This window comes from Micromesistius poutassou (assembly GCF_964030765.1).
Source record: "Micromesistius poutassou genome assembly, chromosome: 15".
NCBI lineage: Eukaryota > Metazoa > Chordata > Actinopteri > Gadiformes > Gadidae > Micromesistius > Micromesistius poutassou.
Window position 1 is genome coordinate 2653250 of NC_140285.1, and position 14730 is coordinate 2667979.

Below are 14730 nucleotides of genomic sequence, written 5' to 3' on the forward strand. Positions count from 1 at the left end.
TGTTATTTTTAAGTTGTTAGTTTGTCATTATCTCGTTGATCGGTGACTGCAGGAAACAAAATAATTCTGTCCTATCACAACTCTCTTTGGAGTGTGCAACTCCAGCTTAAAAGGTCTGCTGGACCCCCACTCTGCCTCAGTGTGCAGTCGGGTCCAGAGTGAGCATGTGGACTCTCCTGGCCCTCCTCATCTCCTCCAGGGCCGTCCTCTCCCAAGGCAAGTGAAAGCTTCTCTAACTAAAGACAGAAGGGCCGTGTTTAAGGTTCCTTAACACATCATCAGGTTTTAGATTAATGTTGAGAGTGTTTGGTTAGGTTTTGGTAGGCTACTCTATATTCTGCAACAGCACACTGCACAGCAATTAACTTGTGATTTTAATTGTGAAATACTGGGCAATTAATCTCAGTAGAGAGTTGGAGAGTGGAGTTTATGTAGGACTAGGATGTATATACTTCACCAATATCCCATAGTTTATATTCAAATTAATTGACTCACATTCACTGCTTTACACTGATTGACTTTTCAAATTGCTGTTGTTTCATCTTCGGAAATTGGAAATGATGTGTATGAGTTACAATGTACTTACCTGTAACTCATAAAGATTACCACATTACTAGTATTGAGATCAAGATACTTTTGAAGCGGGTACAAAATAACAACTATAATTTTTACAGATTGAACGTATCCAATAGATTTCACAGTTATGCCGATCTGATGATCTAATGATTAGCATTAGGCATATACTGTGCCAATCAACTCTTTGTTTCACTTGAACCCTGGCATATAGTGACCATGGTAACATTATTTAAACAACACACAATCAAACATAAGTTCCACTTAATACTGGTACATAGTGACCATTCATTTATCATCACGCTGTGCATGCCAACATCTGGTTGAGATTCCAAATAATGTGTGAATCATGGACGGATGGATGTGGGGTGAATGAATGGCTTGATGGATGAATGGATGAATATTAATGAATGGCCTGACGTGTGGCTGAATGGATATGAATGGATGCTTGGTGTATTCATGAATGAATGAACGAATGAATGAACAAATGGCTGGCTGGCGTGCTTGCTGGCTGGACGGACGAATGGCTAATTGGATGACCGGCGAACGCAGGCGAGAACAGGCTGATGCTGCACGGCGGAGATCACCCTTGTCAGGGCTACGTGAGGCTCTTCATGGAGGGCAAGTGGGGCGTGGTGGGGAGCGACGGCTGGATCAAAGAAAACGAGCGTGTGGTGTGCAAAAGCATCGGCTGCGGCGCGCCCCTGAACTGCAGCGACATGACGCTCCGCGAGGACGACAGGAAGCAGGTGTGGCTGAACAACCTCAAATGCAACGGGACGGAAGCGCACCTCTGGGAGTGTCTCGGGGGGCCTGGCCCGGGCATCGGCGTGTACACCAAGGACAAGGTGAAGAAGATCACATGCTCTGGTAATACCTGCACTGCGCCCCCCCCTAACACACACAACACTGGCCTGGCCAGACCTTTTCATTGTAGAGGTGGCCCAGGCCTGGCGACCATAAAACTAAAATTGTGTAGGCTAATTAATAATAATAAACAGTTCATGGTGTTCATGGTTATTATTCTGCAGAAGAGGTGGTACTCGGGCTGTTTGGGCATAAGTGCGCTGGGGCAGTATACTACACCAAGAAGAAGGAAAACTCCTCCACCTTCTTTTGTGACAACTGGGGTAAGGCCTACACCCAAATTTCTTTCAGAGATCGTATTCTTAAGAAAGTGTATAACCTGGCTGGTTTATGATTTGCATGTAATAGCATTCAGCAAATTGACTGTCATAGGCTTCTTATTAATATTAAGCTTCTTAAAAGGTTTGTGATTATCCTAGGGTTCTGAATAAGTTGTTTAGACCGCAGGTAAATAACTAATTGAGACAACCCTTAGAGACACTTGGACAATTGTACCTGTGGCTACACATTCATTATTTCGAATGAATTGCTGCCATGCTTTAATGCCTATATTCTCTATAGTCATATAGGGTTATGAGCTATGTTTCTCTAAGGTTTAATTTAATTTAATGTCATGCGTTGAAATTTGAGTAACCACGTGAAAGGAAGACAGAAAAAAACGGTTCAGGTTAACAAACCGTTACAAACCGCTCCTCACAGACAGAGGTCCAGAGGACAAGTTTGCCAAAGACCTGTGCAAGAACTGCGGCGGGCTGGAGAAGGTGGACAAGCGGCTGTTCACCGAGCCAGTCCTCACGCGCCTGCCCGACTACCGGCGGGTCACCACTCAGTGCACGGCCCCCAAAGCGGAGACCCACCCCTGGCAGTGCGACCCCAAGGAGGCCAGCTGTGACCGTCCCGCCGTCATCGTCTGCCAAGGCATGCACATCATGGCTCTTTCTCGTTTATTGAGTTGTTCGTGTGATTGAACAAGGTCACTTGTGTCGGTCAATAATTCCCCGAAATGGAAGTCAGAAAATGTATTTTTTATGCCTGCTTATTTTTTATAAACACACTTTCTGGAGTTTGACATATAAAAACAACGATGTATTGTGTGTGAATGTGTGAGACAGGACTACCAAAAACATATGTTTATTATAATACAATAACAATAAACGATATGAATATTCATAGTGTCAAACATAAGCTATTTATATTTTCTTTGTCATTTAAATATTTTTACAACAAAAAAATCTTGAGAATTATTCGTCCTATTGTGCGTTATCTGCCCAGATCATGACGTGTGGCGGATCAATGGAGGGAGCGAGCGCTGCAGCGGGGCCGCGGTGCGGCGGGAAGGGGTGCCGGTGAAGTGCGACGAGGAGGCGGACAACTCGACGTGCGAGAGGATGCGCTGCGGAGCCTTCATCAGCAGAGCGTGCGACGAGCACGGCAACATGCTGCTCACCTGCTCGGGTAACTATTTTTTTATTTTTATTTTTTTATTGTTTTTTTAGTTTGTTTTTTTTGTTTACTGATTGGCACTAACCTATTGTAGCCCTAATATCCATAATAATAATAATAATAATAATAATAATACATATGATTAATTATCAATAATTAATCATCCTTAATATAATAATAGTAGCCTATATATCATTATTTTTTAATAATCATTTGTTTATTAAAAGTAGCCTATTCATTTCATAATCATCATTAAAATAGTCCATCGATTGTAATCCGGTGCAAATTGGCTCCATTTTCCGTTCTATTCCAATAGACAAGATTAAAGTTATCCTGAAGAAGCCGGGCAGCGCTCCCGGAGAGAGCGACAATTTCGGCGAGGTCCACGTGGTCGGCTCCATGGGGGAGCTGCGCGTCTGCGCCTCCAACTGGAAGACCGTAAACAGCAAGGTCGTCTGCAGGGAGCTGGGCTTTGGAGAGGTCAGAGCGTGTTCGTCATATCTATCCACTTAATACGCGATACGGTACATAGCCTACATACGATACATAGGCCTACGATACATAATCAATAGGCATTTAAAGGGAAGTAGTCGATTTTTTTTTTGACATTGCGTTCGTTGACGTCATCGGATATGTGAGATGTTTAAGACAAATACTTGAAATAACTATGAAACCATGAAAATAAATTAACTATGTTAATAGTAGGCCTACAAATTGTTTGACTTAATACAATTTTACCTTTTTGTTTGGGAGCATAATTGTTTACAAAGCATTTTACAGAAGGTGTGCTCATTTCTGAACTCATTGTATTAGCAGTTATATTTGAAATATAAATAATTAAGAATAAAAATAATTATTATTATGAATTGTAATTCTGATTATAATTATAATTATATATATATATATATGTAAGTAACCTTTATGTGTATAACCCTTTCATAAAAAAACAACATAGAAAAGCTTGAAAACATTAATTTTTTTGTGTGTTTTTTAAACTTTATTCGCTGTTTGGTTCCAGTTAATTAGTTCGACTATTGTGAAAAAGAGCCCACAAGCCTCGGGGATAACGTGGATAATGGATGACGTGAAGTGCTCTGGGGAGGAGGCGTCCTTGTGGGACTGCAAGGCCAAGTACTCCAAAGCCAAACGCCCGTGTGACAAGGCCGCCTCGGTCACCTGTGGAGGTGAAAAAAAAACCGCATTTCTTACTGACTGAAAAAAAAGAAAGAAAAAAAAGAAATGGCTCGACTTAATGACACATTTCTCATACTTAAGATGATGCAGCTTGTTGTCCACTAGGGGGGATTTGCCCTTTGCTCAATCAAGTGTTTTATGAAATAAAATTTTCAACAAAAATAACAAATGTAATTTTCAATTAGTTTGCGCAAATTCACTGAGCATTACGAGACAAAGTTAGTATAGACAGTTATGAATTCAGCAAGTAAAGGAGGAAGGGCCTTTCATATATATTATATTACAATTATTATTATTATTATTATTATTCTCCTCGTTTGTCTAACATTAGCTACAGCTGAAGCTAAATGGTGACATGCTGCATGCAGCATGGTTGTGTGCTAGCTACCGATGTTGGCAGCGGACCAAAAGTGTCATGGGATGGCCGCCATAGACATTTTTATAAATCTTTCTTCAAAAAGATGCATGCATGCCCACATCTGTGTCATTAGTTTCATTGGATCAGGATACGTTTCAAGTTAAGAATTACATACAACAAAACCCCCAGAAATGTGAGATAATCACTATTTTTTGGTCATGGAAATGACAACATACCTTTTTTTTCTCTCTCTCTTCCTTTGTTGTCCGGTACCACAGCTTGCCTCCATGTGAGGCTTGCGGACGGGCCAGGGAGGTGTGCAGGACGGTTGGAGTTGAAGCTGGCAGGCGAATGGTACCGGGTGGGGAAAGTGTGGAGCAAGGAAAACTCTGACGTGGTCTGCAAGAAGCTGCGCTGCGGAGAGGCCCGCCCCAACCAGATTCTGGACGAGATCAGCCCGGGCTCCCTGCCCTTTTTGACGAAGAAGTTTACTTGTAAATCCTCCCAAGAACTGTCCACTTGTCCGTCGGAGGAAAAGGAACTCAGAGCCGAGGATCGACAACCGACGATGCTGGTTTGTGAAGGTCTGCCTGTTCCTCCTCTGCACTGTGCTGCCATGCTTCTCGTAGCCTTTGTAGTATTTTATTATTCATTAATAAAACATGTGCTTTTAATCATAGTGCCCATAGAGATGGGCTAGGCGCGTTGCCGTGGAATTTTGAATCCACAACCTTTTGGCTTGGAATCATATGCCCTAGTCACCTCTCTATGTGTAGCATGTGAAAGTATATTTTCTGTATTTTGTGCAAAACCTAAGTCGTACCAAAACATAGGCCCCGCGCAACCTTTGATATTGAGTAATTCGGCAGGCGCTTGTATCCAACTACTCCTTTGTCTGAACTTTGACCTCTGCAGACCACCTGGAGGTGTTTGTGAAGGGCAGCAGTTGGTGCGAAGGCCAGGTGGGGGTCCGGCAACACGACGACCACTTCTGGCTGTCGGGGTCCAATGCCACTTGGACCAAAACGGCTGCCGACCTTGTGTGCGGACAGATGCATTGTGGGAGGGCCAAAGACTACCACTCGATCCCGTTGAATGCCGCCACGCCTCTGGGAAAGAACCTTTGGCTGAAGGAGTACAACTGTACAACTTCCAAGGAAAAGTCCCTCTTCGATTGCCCCGATTCGATTGTGTCCAACCAAACTGACAATTCCACCATTGCCTTTGTGAGATGTGCAGGTAAAGTGATACATGTTTAGAATTGATTTTGGTGTGTTTAAAAGTGTTTGTGTGCATGTGTGTGTGGGGTACCAACCATAACCACTCTAACCATAACCCTAACCCTAAACCACTCTAACCCTAACCCCCTAACCCTTAACCACCCTAACACTAAACCGCTAACCATAACCACCCTAACACTAACTCTAACCCCCTAACCCTAAACCACCCTAACACTAGCCCCCTAACCCATTAACCACCCCAACCCAAACCCCCTTACCCTAATCCCTCCAACCCCTATCCTCTGACAGGCAAAATCACTCTGAAGCTGAAGAGCCAGTGTTGGGGTGAGGTAATGGTGGAGGTCAACAACAACAATGGAAGTGTGTGTCGGAACTCGTGGTCCGACGATAAGTCCAAGGCACTGTGCAAAAGCATGGATGGCTGCGGGGACTACATCACCATGCCCAAGGACCTGCCGGTCAGTGGCAGCCTGCCCATCACGGTGAAGAGCCTGCACTTCCACCAAGGGCTCAGCACCAAGAGTTTGGTGCTGAACGACCCGGAAGCCATTGACTGCAAGGGCCAGTCCGCCATGGTCGCCTGCTCAGGTTAGCGAACTCAAGACCGTTTTTTCAGTTCCTTTTTACCATCTAAAAGTGGCAGCTGTAGAAACATAGGACTTTTCTAAGGCCTGATCTGGATCTCCCCGACATTACCCCGTCATCAGAGTGAGTGAGAGAGTGACATTAAACCATCATCCTGAGCAAGTGAGTGAGAGACATTAATCCATCATTAGAGTGAGTGAGAGAGTGACATTAATCCATCATCAGAGTGAGTGAGAGAAAGTGACATCTGGAGAGGGTGACAATGACTGAGTGAATGAGAGGGTGAGAGATTAACACAACATCCTGAGAGTGCGTGGTAGCTTGCTCAGGTGGGCAAACTCAGGTGAGCAAAAAAAAAACGTTTTTTCAGGCGATCATGCTAAGACATTCAGTATGTCACGTCGTTTTATTATATGATGTTTTTCAATGCACCCCCCTGCCGACACACTCAACACTGAACCTCTACACTCCCCAATGTGTCTAAGCTATAGGATCATGCTATGCAGTCTGTGGACAGGCCTTCGGGTCCCAAACAGAACTGAACTAATCCTTTAAATCAAAAGGAAGCATATGAATGAGAATAAGCAAGAAACAAACTGATCTGACAAAAACAGAAATGTAATTCCACTGCAGGCAGCATGAAGGTCCAGATGAGTGTGTCCAGGGACTACTGCTTTGGGACCGTGGGGCTGGTGACCGAAGACTGGTCCCAAGACCAAAGACCGCGTCCCATCTGCAGCGATGCTCTGAAGAGCCAGGAGCTGCGGGATGCCATTTGCGCTGAGCTGAAATGCGGGAAAAGCGCCGCTGGAGATCTTGAGACAGTGGAGTTCTTGCCGCGGTCGCTCGGTCCGTACTCTGTGGTCAAGCTGACCTGTCCCATGGGCAGCACGTCCGTGGCAAGCTGCTCTCCCACTTTGGAGGACAGCAACTGCGCCACAGGAAGACTCAAGTGTTCTGGTACGTTCTCCTACATCCTAGGGTCCAGGGTTAAACTCCTGGGAGGGTTTTGATATGAACGATTCATGTTAATTAAAACAAACGCTCGTTATCTGTTGACTGGGCTCACTGACTCACTGACTGGGCTGTAATATTTACTGCACTAATACAAAGCTGCTTACTTATATCACTATCCGATGCACTACAATATGTTATAATATAATATAATATCATAATTGTATCATATATCATTTCAAAGTGGCATATTTTTTTTAAGGCCTGATTGGATTTCCCCATCTCCCCCCCCGCCCCCCCCCTCCCTCTCCAGACTGGAGGCGGCTGGTCCTGAAGAGCCCGGAAGGGGGTGGGGCCTGCGAGGGCGTGGTGTTTGTGTACTCTGAGAGTGATCCGCTGCTGGTCTCCAGCCAGGGTTGGACGGACGTTGAGGGCGATGTTCTCTGCAGGGACCTGGGCTGCGGGGAGTACCAGAGCCACAGAGAGGAGGACCCCGACGGTGTGGCCATGTGGGGGACCTTCAACTTCAACTGCACGGGCGTGGCTACGGACAAGCTCCGGAAAAAGCCCCGGAACATCTGGGACTGCCTCCAGTCTGATGGGGTGGCTGAAAACAAGCGAAGCAAGCGGCTGCACCTCACATGCCAAGGTAGAGTAACAGTAAGAACTTCCTTTGTGGGGACTCAGAGGTAACCGTGCTTTAAAGGTGACATATTTTACCACCAGGTCTGAGTGTGATTAGCCGTTACAAGCCGTTTTGAAAATCTGCCTCTTCTGACATCACAAGCGGGCGTGTCCACCTAGATATATGACGGACAGATGAGCAACGTTTGCCACAGTCCACTGGGGAGGCTGGTAGACTGATCTATCCAGCACACATCTAGGTGGACAGGCCCACTTGTGATGTCAGAAGAGGCAGATTTTCAAAACGGCTTGTAACGGCTGACCACACTCACACCTGGTGGTATAATATGTCCCCTTTAAGACCTTCAAGAGACAACAAGCAAGAACAAGGCGACACACAAGGGCCTGTCAAAGGCCCTCGCACGCACATTGCCCTGCACTGCAAACACCCACCCGACGACAGAACGTCGGCTGAGGTAGACATGTTCACCGGCAAGAAACCAGCCGCCACCGACGGGTGTGGTACGCTGGCTCTCCATGCCGGGGTTTGTTGGTGTTTGGTTAACATGATGCCTGGTCTCCCTGCAGGCCACCGTGACGCCAGTCTGTCCAAGGACTGCAGGGGCAAGGTGCAGCTCAACAACCAGCCTGTCGTCAAGCACGGCTGGAAGCTGAACGACTCCCACATCGTTTGTGAGGAGCTGGGCTGCGGCAACGCCTTCAAGGACTTTGATTCCGGAGGAGGGAAAGCAGCAGCGGGCCAGGCCCTCCAGGTCAGCTGCCTGGGCCCCGAGGGGCGGCTGGGCCAGTGCCTGACCTCCGTGGGGGCGCACAAGAGCCCGCCGGTGTCTGTCTTCTGCAACCGTGAGTGGGCAAAGGAGGGAGAGGTGGAGGGGGAGGGGAGGTGGAGGAGGTGGTGGAGGTGGAAGTGGTGGTGGAGGAGGTGGGTGGTGGTGGAGGCAGAGGTGGCCAAGTGGGAGGTGGTGGTGATGGGTGGCGGTAGTGGAGCTGGAGGGGGGTTGAAGTTGAGCCGGTGGTGTTTGAGGTGGAGGGGGTGGTGGTGGTGGTGGAGGGGTTGGTGGTGGAGGAGGTGATGGTGGTGGTGTATAATGGGGTGGTGGAGGTGGGGAGCGAGGTTGAGCCGATGGTTCTAGAGATGATGGTGTAGTTGGAGGTGGTGGAGGGGTGGAGGCGGTGACATATACTGATGTATCTATCCATCTAACTGTGTTATATACAAACCATATTTCTAATTTTGTCTTGAAAAGTGAGTGCAACTTCTAAACTAACTTCCTTTCTAATGCCTCTTTTATCCTCTCTCCAGCAGAAATAATCACTAGGGCAGATTTTGTAGTTCTCATATCATTTATCGTCCATCTCTCACTTGCTGTGATCTCCAGATGCCTTTAAATTCAACACCACAGAGAGATGCGGAGGCCGGGTGGAGGTGCAGTATCCAGATGAGGAGTGGAAGAAGCTGTGTCTCGTGGGGTCCTTGCACGGTGAGTGAGTGCCAGGGTTCTGCCTCAGAGGAAAGCTAAGCCCAGTAGACGGTTCGCAGATGATGTCACCCTCAGTGGTGCGAACAGAAGATGGAGGCTGGAAGTGTTCACTTACATGCACATACACACATACACAAACATACATACACATACACATAGACAAATACACATACACTGGATTTTGGTGTCAAGCCTATGCTTTTAATGTTACGATGCTATCCAGCAATGTGAATAAGGCCAAAAAAACAATATGTTAATATTAATATATATTCACTGTTGTTACAACACATCCTAAGCATAGGGTCTTGAAAGGAAACATTAGCTGTGTTCGAAATCGTTCCCTATTCACTCACTCACTATTCCCTATATAGTGTTTATGATATAGTGAACTATAGGGAACGAACAAACGAGAATTCGGACACTACGCTGAACATTTTTAAATGTCATTTGCGTCAGTAAATGCGCCCGCATTGCATTGTGGTACGGGAGTAAGATGTAGGGAACATCATATGTTCACTCAAATTTGGGGTATTTTATAGTCCACTATAATGAAATTAGTGAATGAAATTAACCACTGAGAATTCGAACACCAATACAAAATGGCGAGCACCCTATATAGTGCACTATATCCGTGATAGGGAACGATTTCGAACACAGCTATTGTCATCATCTCCATCATCTCCAACTATTCTAATTCGGTTTTGCTGACATTTGACTGAAGGAATGCAGAATTTGAAGCCAACATTTGACACTATCCCCTCCACATACCCGTGATGTCCCTATCCACCTGAGGGGGACTGAAGACGGGGACAAAGTGATAAGGGGAGACTAACCCATACCTCAGCCCCATGTTCCCCCTCACAGACAAAGTGAAGGACCAGCTGTGTAAGATGCTGAGCTGTGACAAGGCAATTAATCCCACTCCACAAGAATCCCCTCTGACTACATCAAAGGAAGAGAAGCAGGTCAATACATTCTCTGTGCGCCACACTATCGTTCAGAAAATCACATTAACAATACCGCTATGAATGAAACATTAAATCAACTCATTTAATGTGGGCTTTTGTTTATTTTGGTATATGTTCCAAAAAACATCAGCAAGGAATAAAGATTATTTTCTGGGGTGACGTTTTAAATATTCAGAATACTTTTAAACACAGAAGGGCTCACTTTGTAGTGGTCGTTTGTAGGAGGATCTTACAATGAGCCTGGAGTGTTCTAAAAACCACATGGACATCAGATACTGCGTGAGCATGCAGCCGTGCATGCCGGGGGCCAAAGCGGCAGAGATATACTGTGATGGTGAGTCAAGTCCAAGGCCAACTTTATTGCTACAACGTTGTGCTTACAATCCGCAATCTCACCGCTATGTATACGCATCTAAATGATGTCACTGTGCATTTAAGCAATGCATGTTTGTGTGGGCGAGTGTGCGGATGATGGCTGGTTTAGTCAGGCTGGATTCAGGCTGATTGGTCCATCCGTCATCCAAACACACACCCATAGATTGATATTCGCTGTTCATATAATACAGAATATTAGATTTACTGAATACTGAAAATCAGACTTGATACATTCTATTTTACATTAGATTTTCTATTTAAGCAATAGATCACGACAGGCTGTGGTATGTGCTCATTATACCACAGTTAAGGGGCGTTGAAAGTCGGAAAAGCATTTTTTTTAACGAATACAAAAAAGTAGTCCCTCCTGGCTGCCTGCAAAGTGTATGGCGGTTGCTATGCAACACATGGTAGCGTCCTTCAGAGAGAAGGCTAAAGACGGTAGCTTGGTTCGCCGGCAATTTAGCCTACTATCGAGTTCACTCACCGTGTGCCTATAGCTTTACAACATTTCCACCCTCTCCATCAATCAACATATTTTTAGGCTTCAGTGAACTATGCTATTGCTTTTATATATACATAAACTACTGGACTCTGTAAACTGAACGGGCGTCATAGCTGTGCGTATACGCTCAATATACAACGGTTGGGAACAAATCAGATCGCTTGATTTAGGCCCCCCGTTTTATAATACACATTTGATTTTAGATCTTTCAAATTAGATTTCATACATTCTTTGATCGATAAGCTTATCGACCAAAGAATGTATCAAATCAAATTCTCAGTATTTTATCAACTGCAAATATCAAACTGTGGGTTTGTGGAATGTTTGTGGAAATATCAAACATTGATTAGGCGACGAAGCGTGGTTGGGCGTTCACGCAGTACACATGTGAGCCTGTGTGGTTGTGTGACTGTTGCCAGGTTACGTGGACCGGGTCCCCCCCCCGCCCACCGACCTGAGGCTCCCGGTGGGCATTGTCTCTGGATTGGTGGTTCTGCTGCTGGCTGTGGGTCTCTTCTTCCTGCTGAGGCATCTCCTCCTGAGGAGTGAGTTTCCAGACGGACACTGACTTCGGTCTAACTGTGTGTTCACACCGCACTTCGCCCCGCGACACGTTTCAATGCAAAGTGAACGTGGAGACGCGATTCGGGCGAATTTTTTTGTCACCGATTCGCGCGACAAGATTTGATTGACGGCGCGACATTTTTCATTTTTTTTTGACTCTTCGCGCCAAGAAGAGTTTGGGAATTACTTTTTTTTGTGACCCCAACTTCTTCTTTGACACACACACACACACACACACACACACACACACACACACACATGCACGCACACACTCACACACACACTACAAATTGTTAAATTGTTTGGGGGTCTGTTTGTATATAAACAGACCTTCAATGAGACAAACCTTTTCAATACTTTTTCTCAACAAATATAGCTTATAAATCTACAACCTCCCATGACCCCATATCCATAAAAGGGTTCAAAATGTGGTTCTCCGCCCCATTGTTAGGAAGTGTTTGTCTAATTTCCTCACTCTGGTCCAGTTATCCTTATGCAGGAGTCGTAATGAGACAATCACGCCACTAGAGGTCAGCCTTAATGCATTGCATGATTTTAACCGGCCCGTTTACACATCTCCGTCGTTTTTCAAAGCGCTCAGAACATACAGCACTTAAACTTCTGTTGACATTAAAAAACGAATTCAAAATTATGTAAACCTGAAACTAAATTCAAAGTTTAAATACTTACGTATAAAGAAAGGCTCTGTGTGTGCGTGTGCGTGTTTGTGTAGCACACTATGTTTCTGAGCAGGCCTACAATGTGAGTCGTGCGTTCATGTGAGTGTGAACCCAACATGTCTTGTCTCCACCGGTCCCGCTTTGAGCGAAGCCGGGGTCCCCAAGCGGCGGGACATGGAGGTGGACACCAGCGACTATGAGGATGTGGGCAGCAGTGTCAACGGGAAGGGCAGCTTGAGCCGCATGGGTGAGTGGGCTCACGGTCGGAGCAGGACCAGGACTAGGTCTATTCTGAGGCCTGACGCCTGACTGATGGGTTATATTTTGCCCCCGTTTTGGCCCCATGTTGTCCCATCGGCGGGCGGCATGTGGCTCAGGAGGTAGAGCGGGTTGGCTTGCAACCGGAAGGTTGCTAGTTCGATCCCCGGCTCCTCCTAGCTGAGTGTTTAGTGTCCCTGAGCGAGACACCTCACCGTGACTGCTCCTGAAGAGGCTGGCTTGCATGGTTAACACCGCTGTCGGTGTGTGAATGTTTGTATGAAACGGTGAATGTGGCTGGAAAAGTGTGAATAAATGCACTCCGTTCACCATTATTTACCACCCATTTTGGATTTACTTTATTATTTTATAATAATTATTACTATTATTGCTCCCTCAGTGAGCTCTGATCCAAGAGATGATTGGAGGTGTCACCTATAGTGTGTCACAGGAAACAACTAAACGTTATTGTGCACAAGGAGAGAATCGGATGGAAGGTTGACAGATTCGACCGCTCGTGGTTTCATTCCAGACTCCAGGTCGCTCCCCGCTGAGGTTCCATGGAACGACTCGGACAACGTCTCGCTCTCTTACGATGACATCGCTGAGGCGGGCCCCGGCGAGACTCTGCCCCTGATGAAGGAGGAGGCCCCTGAAGAGGAGACCCCCGAGGACAACCCAAAGATGTGTTACAGTGACGTTGTTCCCAGCTCAAAAGCAGGTCAGGCTTTCTAACAAAGGAAGCCGTGTTGAGTCACTGATCAAAACCGCAATGCAGAAGTGAAGACGAAATATTAATCGTGTTGTCCCACTAAATTAAAATCCAATGCCACTCACACAACTACTGCTACAGCTACTACTACTACTAATGACCTCAACCATTATCAGTTTCCTTGGCTGAGTTATGCCCAGTTACTCTTTGAAGAGGACAACATGAAGATTACACTACTAAATTAATATATTTTCCACTACAATAACTTACACAATATCACTATCATTAATCTATTTTCCACTACAAGATTATTGTAGTGGAAAATAGTTTAATGATAGTGATATTGTGTAAGTTATTATAACTTACACAATATCACTATACATTAATACATCTCGATATAAAACAATATAAATACACACATACATGTGTTTTAATGCTATGCTATGCTAAGATATGGGTTGATATAACGCTAAGAGTTATGTTTAGCAGACAGTGTCAGCTAAGAGGTATAGTATACGTGTTCATGTGCTACATCTCCCTAATGCTTTGGGTTGTGTTTAGCAGACAGCCCGAGCCATGGGGTGGGCGTCCTGGAGGATTACGACGACGTGACAGAGCCTGAACCCCAGGTCGCCGAGGCGCCCGCGGGGGGGGCCGACAGCGGGCTGAAAACGCCGCACAGAGAGCTTCCAGAGGTGCCCCCGGACGACATGGAGGGAGACTATGACTATCTGGAGCAAGATCCACCGGGGTGAGACTCAACTGTAGAGAGAGAGGGAGAAACGGGGATGTCTTTCTTGGAACGACGGTCGGAGGAGAAATTTACATTGAGTTGAAACTTCAAAATGGCGTTGGGGAAACTCAAGGCTCATCTTGATAGAAAGTGCCTTTTTTTAAAACTTTTATAATCTTAAATATGTTACTCTTATTATTATTACTATTAACCAGTTAAAGCTTAAACTTCAGTCTTCAGTTAGTTTCAATACTAACATTAATGTTTAACCAAGATCATGTTAATTGTTTTTACTAATATGCTGTAAACATGAACTTAAATAAGTAATAAAAAATAAGTAGAATAAGTTTCCTTTCTATATAGGAATGAGTTACAATGAGTAGCCTGCCCCTGTCTTTCAGTTCCTGCCATCAAATCGCTTTATTTTCTTTACTAAGTGCTACATGTATCAATATGCACCCTTAAACACGAAAAAAGAATAACGAGCTGTGATAATCCCTTAAAAAAAAAAAAAAAAATAAATAAATTATATATATATATATATATATATATATATATATATATTAGCTTTTAACCAAATATGTTTAAGCATGC

At 45.2% G+C, this 14730-nt stretch overlaps 1 protein-coding gene across 1 annotated transcript; it reads left to right on the plus strand.

The window, feature by feature from the left end:
- Positions 1–164: 164 nt before the first annotated feature.
- Positions 165–14301, plus strand: LOC311359710 (scavenger receptor cysteine-rich type 1 protein M130; the record flags this gene model as incomplete). Its single annotated transcript, XM_084479763.1, has 20 exons — positions 165–216; positions 1126–1443; positions 1605–1703; positions 2140–2358; positions 2713–2895; positions 3200–3363; positions 3902–4067; positions 4714–5019; positions 5351–5674; positions 5965–6264; positions 6895–7221; positions 7529–7864; positions 8428–8703; positions 9240–9341; positions 10206–10306; positions 10532–10643; positions 11609–11734; positions 12585–12680; positions 13224–13412; positions 13965–14301. The coding sequence occupies 20 exons, from the start codon at positions 165–167 to the stop codon at positions 14156–14158; spliced, it is 3990 nt and encodes a 1329-aa protein (XP_084335889.1). The 3' UTR covers positions 14159–14301.
- Positions 14302–14730: the final 429 nt, after the last annotated feature.